This window comes from Ostrea edulis, chromosome 2, assembly GCF_947568905.1.
Source record: "Ostrea edulis chromosome 2, xbOstEdul1.1, whole genome shotgun sequence".
Lineage (NCBI taxonomy): Eukaryota > Metazoa > Mollusca > Bivalvia > Ostreida > Ostreidae > Ostrea > Ostrea edulis.
In genome coordinates, this window is record NC_079165.1 from 4,191,720 (window position 1) to 4,205,391 (window position 13,672).

General features: G+C 37.4%; 1 protein-coding gene across 2 annotated transcripts in view; it reads left to right on the forward strand.

Annotated features, from left to right (window-relative positions):
• LOC125679269 (uncharacterized) overlaps window positions 1–13,672 on the forward strand; it is a 46,754-nt gene that overhangs the window by 8,567 nt on the left and 24,515 nt on the right. For both annotated transcript variants that reach the window (XM_056157366.1, XM_048918372.2), the window contains 4 exons: window positions 5,084–5,213; window positions 6,516–11,150; window positions 12,279–12,606; window positions 13,230–13,359. In XM_056157366.1, the coding sequence (XP_056013341.1) occupies window positions 5,132–5,213; window positions 6,516–11,150; window positions 12,279–12,606; window positions 13,230–13,359 (5,175 nt within the window). In that variant the 5' untranslated portion in view covers window positions 5,084–5,131. The remainder of the gene's footprint in view (window positions 1–5,083; window positions 5,214–6,515; window positions 11,151–12,278; window positions 12,607–13,229; window positions 13,360–13,672) is intronic.

Sequence of the window (13,672 nt, forward strand, 5' to 3'; positions counted from 1 at the left end):
CCTCCATATAGCATCGTATCGTGATTTTTTTCCGGTTTGAAATCCGAGTTTGTAGTCCGCATAGGTTTGAATTTTACCATGCAATAAGCAAGTCTTGTGAGTGCTTTATTAAAACAAGCAATCATTGCACTATCTATAGATACAGATTAACAGAGACTGTTAGATGAGTCATCAAGGAGCAGAAAAGAATAGATATATATATATGTTTTTAAAACGGATTATAATCATGATAGCAACATCTTTATATACAGTATTTTACGGAACCGACCGACTGCAATTTGGATGAGAGCAAATAAAAATATAAGTCCTTCATGTTGTTTATTATATTTTTCATATTTTTATATAGTGTCCTTAAGCATGTTGAGAATAAAACAAATTGTATGCATAGCAAAATGCATGCATTTAACTAGCCTGGAATTTTCCCTCAAGTTTAGATTTGGTATGGCGGAAAATAATACAGATATGACAAAATAATTAAGCAAGACTTCATAGAACTAAAACCTAATTGTTTTGAATCTGATGATGATTGTATTCATAGACAAAATGGACAAGATAGATCAGCAGATTACCAATGACGTTAATCACTACTTCACTAGATGTTCACTCGACAGGTAATGGAGTCCGTGTCAGACTGGCCATCATTCACTACTGGAATAGAAACATTCACCTATTATTTAGTCCTCACATGATTTTTCTGGGCTACCAAATAAGCCATTTTGGGTGATCTAAAATATCAATCCCCATCCATTTCGGCCAAGGCACTTTTGACCCTTAATTGAATTGAATTTTAACCATTCATAAGTTTATTAATAAAACTAGCCAAAAATGATGAAACTATTTAATTCTAATGTATAGTTATTAGTGTTAGATAGTGTTTTAACAGCATAGTTAAAGAAAACTAAAAGTTGTATTTAAAATGAATGAGAATGCTTCTTTTATTCTGTTAATTTATCTAGGTGACCAGAATGTTTGGTTAATTGTAATGATTATTGATTGTAGCTTAAAGAATCAGGAATGTCATAAGCACAGTTGATATTGGAATTGCTATTTTGCTCCCCCATACCCTAATTATACAAATCTCCCCCAAATCTAAAACCAAGGGGGACTTTGCCCCTCATTTCTAAATTTCTAGAGTAAACACTATTGATATGCAAGGATCTTCTAGTACTGTAATTCTAGTTTGTTCATTGCAGGAGTGCCAAAGGTAGGGTAGAGCCATAATAGGAAATAAAAGATCGATATGGAAATATATTTATACTGTAAATTAATGAAAGCAAATTCTTTTTAAGATTAGCAGGACCACACTAAGTATTGAAATGCAAATGTTCCTTAAACTCTGTGAATTCAAGTTTTTTTTTATGCACTTGTGAAAAAGACGGGGGAGGGGGGGGGGGGGTCATGTAGATGTATTGTTTTTTGTGCTGTCTGTCTGAAACTTTAACCTTGCTCGTAACTTTTGAATGATGAGCAATAGAGCACCCGTGTTTCATGTGTATTCCTTATGAAAAGACTTTTCTTTTGGTATCAAAGTTTTTGACCTTGTGACCTTGACCTTTGGCCTACTTTTAAGAAAATCTAACCTAAGAATATTGACAAGAATTACTAAAGGTAAGGCTTTCATATTTTGTATAAAGATTCTTTATGTCAAGAAACTTCATTTGTATATGCCATGATGTCTGATCTAATGTGACCTTGACCTGGGAGTTTGACCCAGATTTTTAAACTTTAACCTACAGTTTTACTTGCACTATAACTTTTGAATAGTGTGTGATAAACATCTTTCAATTTTGTTTATATGCATGCATACCTTTCTATTTGGTACCAAAGATTTTGACATTGTAACCTTGATCTTGGATTTTAACTGACGTAAGAAAACTTATCTTGGGCAAACATTTGATATAAACATGTTATAAAGATTTCGTCAAAGAAAGCTAGTCTTCCTTAAAATAGGATGAGATGAAGAAAGAAACATTTTTGCATCTGTGAATGCATGTATATTGTGTATCAAATGAATAATGAATACAGTAGTAAAATTAGAAGACATTTGCAGTATAACAATAATAGCTAGGATATGATAAAGGTATAGGGAAATCACAAAACTATCACAAAAATTTTAACACTAGAATAATATATTTCATATTATCCTGGTAACCTAAGAAGTGTATACTGCAGTATTTTGAGGATGATATATATTTCATATTATCCTGGTAATAACCTAAGAAGTGTTTGAGGATGATTTGAAGCTTTGTTTCCTTACTTGGAACTAAGGATAATAATTGAGTGAGTGCCTCTCATCAGAAATGGTCACACAAAAGCTGACTGCTACTCTACCAGTACTTTGTATGACAACTTCCAAGTCTCCAGACATTTTGTTAAGTGGTTGTAAATGTTGTAGCTGTAATATTTCCTGAAAGTGGACGGTATTGTGGAGCAAGTCCCCCCTCAGCTTTATACACGTTACATGTGTGTAGGTGAGATAGTAATGGCTGTAGAATGTAACTGTCATTCTCTGTAATTATTTTCTGGTCAAGTTTAAAGAGTAAGATCATCGTACATTGTGGTAGAATTAGTGAACCGTGAATATCAGTGTGGATAGCTCAGTGATGTAGAACACCTGATGAGTAATACAGGGATTCAGGGTTTGATTCCAACACGGATTGTATACATATAAAACTTTCAACATCAATATTTACAGTTGTAAGACTGAATTAATTTAGTTCTTGTTGATATAAATATGTATATGTCAGAAGTCTTTTCATGTTAACTTGGTGTACTAAGTATTCCTAAATTAAAAACCAGGCTAATTCAGCTTTACTGAAGATTTTGCAAGCTGGCAAACGAGTTCCATCAGCACATGCAGGGTGTTGGGAGTCTGAATCAAGCAACATTGGGGACGTGTGACTGAGTGGGTAGGAAGTCTGGGGTCGTGTGATATTGGGGACGCGTGACTGAGTGGGTAGGAAGTCTGGGGTCGTGTGATATTGGGGACGTGTGACTGAGTGGGTAGGAAGTCTGGGGTCGTGTGATATTGGGGACGTGTGACTGAGTGGGTAGGAAGTCTGGGGTCATGTGATATTGGGGACTAGTGACTGAGTGGGTAGGAAGTCTGGGGTTGTGCGATCGTGGGGACTAGTGACTAAGTGGGTAGGAAGTCTGGGGTTGTGCGATCGTGGGGACTAGTGACTGAGTGGGTAGGAAGTCTGGGGTTGTGCGATCGTGGGGACTAGTGACTAAGTGGGTAGGAAGTCTGGGGTTGTGCGATCGTGGGGACTAGTGACTGAGTGGGTAGGAAGTCTGGGGTTGTGCGATCGTGGGGACTAGTGACTAAGTGGGTAGGAAGTCTGGGGTTGTGCGATCGTGTTCGGATTGTTGACATGGCCTACCGAGTACCAATTGAAATTAGTCACAAATCTTCACTCGGTTTCACTACTTTTGCAATAAGTCTAGTGGTTTAAATGACCTATAGCTAACAACAGTGCTGGGGTTGTTAAATACTGTACCCATGGAGGATGTAGTATCTATTTAATATGCGTGTTTATTTAGATTATTTACATATGTCAGCTTTGACAGTTAGTTAGAATTACAACTTACCAAAGTTAGCTTGTATTGACATGCATAATACCAATATGTATATTATATAGTTCATTATTGCACAATCATTTATGATTTAGCCTTTATGGAAGAATTTTTTATTTATTGAAGATGCATGCATCCTTTTCTCGGATATATTGGATATCAAATGTAGATAAAATGTTTTGTGCATTTAGTTTGAATTGAAAATATTTTTCATTTAATTATAAATATTTAGTTATCTCCTGCTGATAGTTTGTATGAATGGTGAGAAACGTGATTTAGTCACTCCAATCCCGTGAACCTAGGATATTGCGAAATCTGATCTCTTATATGACTGAGTGAAGGTGGGGGAGTTAGGATATATGTCCAGTATGTATTTTATTCACTGTCTGAGATCTGGTACTTCTAAAAGCACTACATGGACATTTAGTTAGTATCAACCTGGTTTAGACACTTTTAATGTTAACTAGTCTTAATGACAGAAAGCACTGCAAACAATTGTTATTGCTTGTCGGAGGCTTAAAAGAGGAAAATTGTGAAAGTGTTAAGAATCACCATGCTAATTCAAAATGATTTTGAACATGTGTAAAAGATGTGAAAGTGTTAAGAATCACCATGCTAATTCAAAATGATTTTGAACATGTGTAAAAGACTGAGAAAATGAAGGAAGTATATAACCCAAACAGAGAGCTATAAATAAACCAAAATGAACTTCCTCAATGGTAAAGAAAAATATCTTGTTTAAGCAACAGAAATTTTTATCTTTAAATGTTCTGAAGTTTCAATTGCTTTTGTTAGGGTTTTCAAGGTATTGGTAGATTGTTAATGTGATTATTAATCAATTTTGTAATTGTTGATGAATTTACAGGAGACTTGTTGGTCGGAGGATATAATCTGATAAAGATATATTGTAATGCTATGTACAGCAATTTAAGGAAGATGGGATGTGGTTTGATGTGTTTTGTTTGTATATCAACAATTATAAAATAATTAAAGATACGCAGTGTACAGATATAGCTGTTGTATTATGTGAGTAGTGGATGAATTGTATGTACTGCATGCAGCACCAGCTCTTGGTCGTTACTACAGGCGTATAACAGAGATGATGGGTTTTTTATCGTTACTACAGGCGTATAACAGAGATGGTGGTTTTTTTTGTTGTTGTTGAGTTCCTGATTTGATCAATTATAATTAAGTTATAGTTTTGAATAATGTTATGCAGTTACATCTAAGTATGTAATCATAATGAGAGTCCCCATCAGCATCATAATTTGTATATATTTCACAAGAGCGGATCCAGAAAATTTTCAACTTAGGGAGGTGGGGGGGAGTGCAACTCCCATACCCCCTGTAGATCTGCCATTATTGCATTAGTTACCATGTGTAATTGAAAAATGCAGCCGTTCTAAAATGCAGAAGAGCATTATGAAATACATTTGGAATATATTTGAGTATCCTTTGTGAAATGATTTGATGATGAAGGTATAATTCCGTAACCTTATCTTTGCAGGTGAACCTAAGTTAAAACAACCATGGAAAAGTTAGAATCCTACAAAGTATGGCCCAGACCAATGGGGTGCATGAAGTAGTTCGGCCATTCCGAGTGAAACCCCTACCTCGTTTCAGAAAAAACAATAAAGGTAAGTATTAGATTACTTTAGGACATCGATTGATGAGGAATATTTATAGGGCTTTGATATTTCATATTTGAATTCCTCATGACCAGGCTTTTCATTTGGTACCAAAGACTTGTAATTGTGACCTTGGACTTTGACCTACTTTTCAAAAACTTTAACCTTGGCTATGTTTTGGACCAAGGAGACAGGGCTTAGATATTTCACTCATAGATTCCTTAAGACCTGACTTTTCTTATGGTACCAAGACTTTTTGGTCCATTGACCTTGACCTTGGACTGACCTACTTTCAAAAACTTGAACCATATTGGCTATTCATAATATGTTTTGAACTAAGGGGGATATAGCTTTAGTATTTCATTTATAGATTTCATATAACTTGGGGTATCTTGCCAACAGGGAAAACATTGAATTTTCCCACTGTTTTCCCATGTCTGCATTGTCTCTTTCAAAATTTTTTCCTAACTAGGCCCCCTAACAATGGCTTTCAATTTTTTAAAGCTCTGACAGGTTACTTTATTTTTTTGAAGTATGAATGTGTGAAATTCACTCTGATGTGTTATTGTTAGAAAAATGCTCATCACATGCGTTTTTGGAATTTCAATTTTTTTTTTGAAAAAGTGTATTTTTGTACCATTTTCCAACCTGCAAATAGAGAGAGACTTCGATAAGATTGGTCTTGTATCCTTCAGAGATACAAATATATATAGAGAGACCTTCAGAGATACATCATTGTTGGATATATTAATTAATCTGACTGCAGGCTCACAAAGGCATTCTAGATATATATAAAATTCTGTTGTTGTTTTTTTGAAAGATAAATAAAAGCAGACAATAAATGTGCCATTTCTGAGGCAAATTAAGAATGGTGCAAAACTGTCAGTAAATATTGTTATGGTCTTGTTATGAGTAAAATTATTGTTATTAAATAGTTCTTCGTAAAAAAAAAGAAAAAAAACTTTCTTCAATTCTTATAGGTCTGTAATAAATTCAGTAGACATCTTCCACATTGCCGACTTTATTACAGATATGTGCAAACGTGTGTTAATTTTCTTGTATGAAATATGACATAGGGTGTTTTCCCATTGTGTGAAAAAACTTTGATTAATGGAATTTAACTTTGATTCAATGGAAGGAGATCACAACACTACTGTAAATGTTTTAAGGATTAAAAAACTTGATCACATTATAGTTTGTAAGTTTTGGCCTGAAAATTAAAAAAAAGTAAATCATTAGCTAGAGGAAAATGATACGTGTCTGATTATGATTGTCTTGAACATGTTTATTAATAATTGTAAATTATTTCAGGTTGGCTGGAGAAGGGAGTGGGTTTAACCAGCCGTCCAATAATATCTGTCAAAAAACTGGAACCAGTGAGAAATGCTCATAAACAAAACGGATCAAAACCGAAATCCACTACACCAAAATCACTAAACCGAGAACCAAGTCAAAAGCACGACCATCAAATACAGGGTGAAAAACTCGATCGTCAAATACACAGCGCAAAGCACGACCATCAAATACACGGCGAAAAACTCACCCACTTGGACTCCCAAAAATGTCAAACTACTGACACTTTTAAGGTCACTGTCTTTACCAGTGTAGGAAAAGCTTTAAGGACTCTTGGTAGTAGAGAGACTTATAGAATCCCACTGGTGTGCCTTGAAGATGTTTACAGAACATTACCGAGTCAATTAAGATCAGTGGACCTTACTCATGTGGACAAACTAATGAATTGTTCTCCATCAAACATTCAGAAGCAGCACCAAGAAAACTTTGAAGCAGAGCTGAAGAAGAGGCTGCTGAGAAGATCCCCCGTGGAAAAAGTGTACAAAGATTCTCCTATGGAGGGCATTGAGGAGGGCTGCCCTGATCTCTACTGTGATACCCCTGTGAAACAAAACACAACCCCCGCTGGGAAGGAGAAGCCCAAGGGTAGAAAGAAAGCGGTCAGTGGACGGAGTCCAAAGACATCACCTGATAAAAAATCAGTAAAGAAAAAACCGGACAATGACCACACACTGGATTGTGATGGCATTACTGAACAGAGACCTCAAAGTGTTAAGGAAGTCAAAGGAAAGAAGGGAAAGGGATCTCCCGTAGGAAAGGACAGAAACTCCATGGCAGTTGTTCTCACGGGAGACTACACAAACAAGACACCTGAGAAACAGATCTTGAAGAAGAAGAAACCCAAAGTGAAAATTGATTATGGCACATCAGAAACGAATTCTACCTCTTATACACCATCACCGGACTCTAGCAGTAAAAAATCCTCACTGAAGCTCTCTTTAATCCCTGCAAATGAGGGGAGAGAGTTACACAACAGCACAAACCACAATGAAAGTGCAAAATCTAACCCACAGTCTCCAGACACCTGTGAATTTTCTAACTCTTCTTCAGGTAAGGAGAGTAAATCTATGGACAGTCCCTCTAGTCTTTCACCTTCAAAAGAATTGGGTAGAAGAATTAGAGCCCCAAATGTGAGATACTCTGATGACATTCTTCTCTTGCCACTGAAATCTCCCAGGAGAAGCCGTTCTCCAAAAGGGAGCACAGAAAAGGACGGAACGTCAAGCATGTGGGATGAAAATCCTGTGGAGGATGATTCTCAAGAGAAAGTTAAGAAATCCAGCGAGTGCCAGACCTCACAATTATATTCTCTACTGACCAATAAAAATCAGTCAAGTAAAAGTGTGATAGAAAAGTCTCCAGTCATAGACAGTGAACAAAAAGGAGATAAGATTCAGACACAATCTGTATCGCCACTGGGCTCTGCAGATTTACCACTTACCAATGGAGTGGTTGATGCTGTGGAGGCCAAATCTGAAAAGTCGTCAGAAAAATCAAAAAAGAAGAGAAAGAAAAAATTGGATAGTGTTGAATTGAGCGAGTCAAAACTAAAATCTGTAGAGAAAACAGAAAAGAATTCAACAGGGAAAAGTAAGAAAATAAAAAGTCCAAAGTCAGGAGCTGTAAGAGTTTTGCAATTTGATGAAGGAGCAGAGGAAACTGATGGAACAGAGAACAAGACAGAAGATGTGACAGAGAAATCTAAAGTTAAAGGAAAAGGGAAAAAGGCAGCAACTCCAAAGAAACCAAAAAAGGTTACAGAGAAAGGCAAAAAGACTGCAGCAAAGTCCTCCTCTGTTGAAGTGTGCGAATCTAAATCCATTAATCAGACAGCAAGCACTTCATCCTCCAATAACTCCAGATCTGAGAAAGGAAATTCTCAGACGACATCTGTCACCTCAGCAGAGAGCAACAGTTCCGTATCACTGGACTTGTTCACTCTGATAGCAAAAGTGAAGGACAACATGAACTCCAATACATTTCCAACATTTGCTGATGAAGTTCTTTTAAAAGCAGATGAGGATGACAATAATAAAGATGAATGGAATGAAAAGAATGAAAATGATCCAAAATTGGATAGTGAGATGCATGAGAAAAATCCGCAGGACCTTGAAATCGTGGATGATTTCTTCTCTGCTGACTTCTTGAAAGTGTCTCCTAAACGTCTGTCAATGTCACCATCCATGGAAAAACCCAAACTCAAAGAATCAAATGTAAGTGATGAATCTTCTGCAAAATCAACTTCTACTAAAGGTGAGGCAGTTCTGTCCAATAGTAAAAAGAAGAAGAAATTAACAGCAGAATCTGCAGATGGGGACAATGTTACAATCTCAACAAAAGAGAGTGCCCCAGCTATGCAACTGAAAGCTGTGGAAACTGTTTGGAAAAAGGATGAACATAATGAGAAAGTTGAGAGATTGGATGGAAAAATGACAGAAGCAGCAGCATTGAGCAGTTCTTTTGATCCCTCTGTTCCTCTGACGATAGACACACAGGAGAGACGTAACATTTTTGATGCCATTATGACGGATTACCCATCACCAAATAAAACACCGGAGAAGAAAGACAGCCTAGAAAAACATCCGGAGAAGTCAGGATGTGACAATTTAATAAACACAAATACAAAAGCTCATAATGACATCAAAACAATCTCTCCTAAAACGAGTGAAAATTTGTCAATTCCATTACAAGGTGAGAAATCCATTATTGAAAAAATTCAGGTGAAATTGGGCATTCCTGTAGAAGATAGTCCTAAAACTCAAAAGGTATTTGACAGCAGCATTGAACGTGTTAGTTCTAACAAACAGTCTGAAATCACCAAGTGTTCCACAAAGCCCCTCCCAGCTCAGAAAACCATTCCAAGTGTAGTCAATGAGAAGGGGAAAAGACCAAAGAGCACCAAAGCGAACTCTGACTTTGAGCTTGTGATGGATACCGTAGATGAGCATCAGATGGTGATGGAAGTCGATTCTGACTCCACTCCAGCATCTCCTCCAGAAGGCGGGGTTAGTTTTTCTCGTCCTGTGCCCAAGATGTCCACTCAGAGAGTCACGAAGGAACCTGCTCCTCTGAGTGTTCTGAGAGCAGTCGAGACGGAGGTACAGGATAAGATGTGTGCCTTCAGCAGCAGTGTTCTAGATGAATACCTTGATACTAAAACCAACAGGAAAGTCAAACTCAGCAGACCCGTCAAGTTGAATGACTCGGAGGAGAGGCTGGTGGAGGACTCGGAAGATGAAATGGAGGCGACCGAGATGCCAGAACAATATAACGAGTTTTCTGGTATGATTGAGCAGTGTGAGCCTTCATTTGATGAAATTGATGGAGTGTTGTTCACTTCCTTTGCCAATGAGGAAGCATTGAATGCCCATGTAAAGGTGGAAAAGAAGACTAAAATAGGCAAGAATGAAAACATTTTGCTAGGAATGGCAAGAATGAAAAACTTGCGCGAGAGACAAAACCAGATTCGGAACAGTGTTCACCAGAAGAAGGATGCCAGGTTAAAAGCACTAAAGGAGCAGTACAAGATCAATCAAAGCCTGCAGGGAATGCATCTGGTCCTCATGAAGTACCAGAAGGTGTTCAAGAGAGAGCTTATTCTGGAGTTCATGGCAAAGGAACAAGAAAACCCTGGAAGCGTCGCAGTCAAGACTCCCAAAAAGACTTCTGATATAACCCAGATCAAGGGATGGAAGCACAAGTTTGGAGCAGACGAAGAATCCCTGGAGATGAAAGCGAGTAAAGGAAAGCTGCATTGGAGGACAGAGGAGAGACTGCTCAGAAATCATGACCCAGAGCAACTCAAACGAATGGGACTGGAATTGAAGAAGAAAAGGAGAAAGAATCTTGTGTTCACAATCAGAAAGGGCATGTCTAAAGGTGATCCCGGCAAGATGGAGAGAGTGGAGTTGGCTTCTCAAGTTGAGGGAGAGGGAAGTGTTGATGGCGAGGAGATGAAGCAGGATGGAGAGAGTAGCTTTGGTCAGGAACTAATGGAAATGGGATACGAAATCTTAGACAGTGAAAAACAAAAACTCAGGGACAAGAAGCTTAGAGAGAAGAACAAGAAGTACCTGATGATGAAACTTAAACTCAACAATGATGATATAGATATTCTGAAAAAGCTTGGTGGACAAAGACTGAGAAGCATGTTTAAACCAGACAGCCCAAAGAAATTACCCCCACCTCCCACTCCACCACCCACAGAGGACGGGGAGAGGGAAGGGACAACAGATAGTCAGGTGGACACTCCATCCAAAAAGAAAAGAAAGAGGAAGAAGAATTACTTCTGTATCATTACATTAAACAGCAGCATGGCAAACGCTGCTCTGTCAGCTCTCCACCCTAAGTTTGTGGTGAAGAAGAAGAAGAAAGCGAAAGCCGTGAAGGCCATCAAAGAAGAGCCAGTGGACCCAGATTTTGATAAGATGAAGAGCAGTGAAGGTCCCAATGAGAAGAAGGTGGCTGAGGACAAGGCTGAGGACAAAGCCGAGGACAAAACTGAAGAAGGAAAAGACAAGGAGGAAGAAGAGGAGGAGGAGGAGGAGGGGAGCCAGAGTAAAGACCTTTTTGATAAGATGTGTGACAAACCAGGTAAGAAGATGCCTGACATATTGTGTTGGTTCATTTCCTTCACTACTAACACTAGCCTGTGATTCACACTATAGACTGCTTTCTGTATGCTCCACTTAGTTTCCAATGCACTTCATGTGAAAATTGTTTCTCACCAAATTAATGGTCTAAATGGTGTTGTTTTTTGTACTCGCTATTAAAGTACATGCGAAGAAGAGATTTAGAATCTCTGAGCCTCTGACTGAATAATGGAAGGAAGTGAGAGGAGTTCATTATGCATAATGTTATTCAAAAGTTAATCTCTTTGAGAGTTGAATATGATCCATCTGCATCAGAAATTTTTCAGCTTTGAAATAATTTTTACTGTGGGCATTGCCTTCTGCCTTCTCAGACTTGCTTACCTAATTTGACAACAGAACAGATATTTGAACATATATTGAGGAAATCACTGATTTTATTTCTTAAGTAACTCAGTGAAATAATTTGCTGAAGCATCAAAGCAGTAACTTTTGCCTTCAGTGTGGAAAATTCCCTGACATTACAAACATCTGGCTAATAACTAAAGCTGCTGCATGTTTTGCCCTTTTGATTGCAGATGACTCAGTGGTGTTGTACGATAGCGGTAGGTTCTTCTGTTGCTTACATTTCAATCAGAGACTTCACTAAATTTCTAGTCAAACACCACTAGTTCAGTAGTTAGATATGAGTAGTCAACACTTGTAATCTCATAACTTCAACTGTTGATACAGAATTATCTTAAATTCTGAAACTTTCCAAAAGGTGAATTAAACAGAACCAGTTTTATGGTTTAAAAACCTGAACATGATGAATTTATTAAATGTTAACTGTAAAGTTAATGATATTGTGTAGATGAGTTGTTGTTTCCTTGGCTGATGGTTTCCATGGTTTTGTCCGTTTTCTGTATCATGAAGTGGTGAAGTTTATCGTAATAGATGTATCGTACGTATGGAACTGTTAGTCTGTTTTATAACGTGTTCATCTGGTCCTCCTTGTGCAACACATTGGTAATCAGTGCATGATAACCCCCCACCTTTGCAACAACTGTCTACATTACTGTATTACATTATTGTACGTCTTGACTTGATTTTGGTTGCTGTAGTGATGACCTTGACTTTTGACCTTTTACAGGTTGTCGCTATGGCTGTATCTGTCACCTGTGTAAGTTCTCGGCTGGTTCACCTGAAGCTGCTTTATACCAGACAAACGCAGAGAAGAAATGTACCAAGGAATACTGCCGACTGGGATGTATCTGTGACGACAGCATAGAGAAGATCTCCAAGCAGCATTGTGGGAAGACCGAGTGCATGATCACCTGTACCTGTGACCCGGTTACCAGACGTCGTAACAGTAGATCATCCTCGCAGGGTGAGAGGCAGGCCAGTGCTGGAAACTGGGAAGATGGTCAGTCCACATCACAAGAGGAAAGCTTTGCCAAGAAATCCGGGAAAAAGAATGAGTAGGTTCACTGTAGAAATAGAGTGAAATACAGTGTATGTGTGCATGACCAATACAAGATTTGATTGTGAAGTCAATACTCAATGAGTTTTCGATTAATGAATTATAATGTAGACTTATTTACATGTATCATAGTTAATGGAAGGAACAGAAATATGATTAAAGCATCCTAGTATTTCTCTATAACGTACTGGTAATAGAAAAATAAGTGCATATTTTTATACAGGAAGTCTTTTTCGAAGGAAAGTAATGTTACTACGTACAACATTAAAAAGTATCCCTGATTTATGTAGTTTGTTTACCAGGTATACTAATGTGTTATTGCTCTCAGTTGTGTAGTTCTCTTCTGCACTGTGGGTCAAAATGACATTGTATGCATTGCAATCAAATTTTTTTGGCCAAGTGGTATTCTGCTTTAATATTTTATGATTAGGCGGTGTCTTGCTTTGTTATTTCATGATAAGGTTGTGTCCTGCTTTGTTGTTTTATGAAAAGGCGATGTCCTGCTTTGTTGTTTTATGAAAAGGCGATGTCCTGCTTTATTTTTTATGATTGATATTCTGTGGTGAGACATCCTGCATTGTGTCTTTGATAATGATATAATATTTTCATTTAAATTTTCAGAGTCCTCCCTCGGAGAAAATCGACTTACCGACTCGCCAAGAATTTGGATGCAGTCAGCCGGAAAGCCATGCTAGTTTATGAGGCCAGTGAAAAATATGAGACACAAAAATCAAGAATTCGGAGGAAACAGGTTTGTAAGAAAAAAAATTAATGATAATAACGATGATAATTTTAAAAACTGATATTGTATCATGTAGTTTATATATTTCTTTGATGAAGGGAAATTTGTTATATCTCTATAGTCAGAATCCTATGTTTCTTTTCATGCCCATACAGAATGGAACCTATATTTACTGAGAATTTCTTGAGTCCAATATTTTGAAATAATTTTTCTGAATCTTGTAGACTAGGCACTGCAATTGTATAAGAAATAAAAAAAGGTTTTTTCTGTAAACATGATGCTATGAACTTCAATTGCTCTGCTGGCATATTTGTGAACAGAA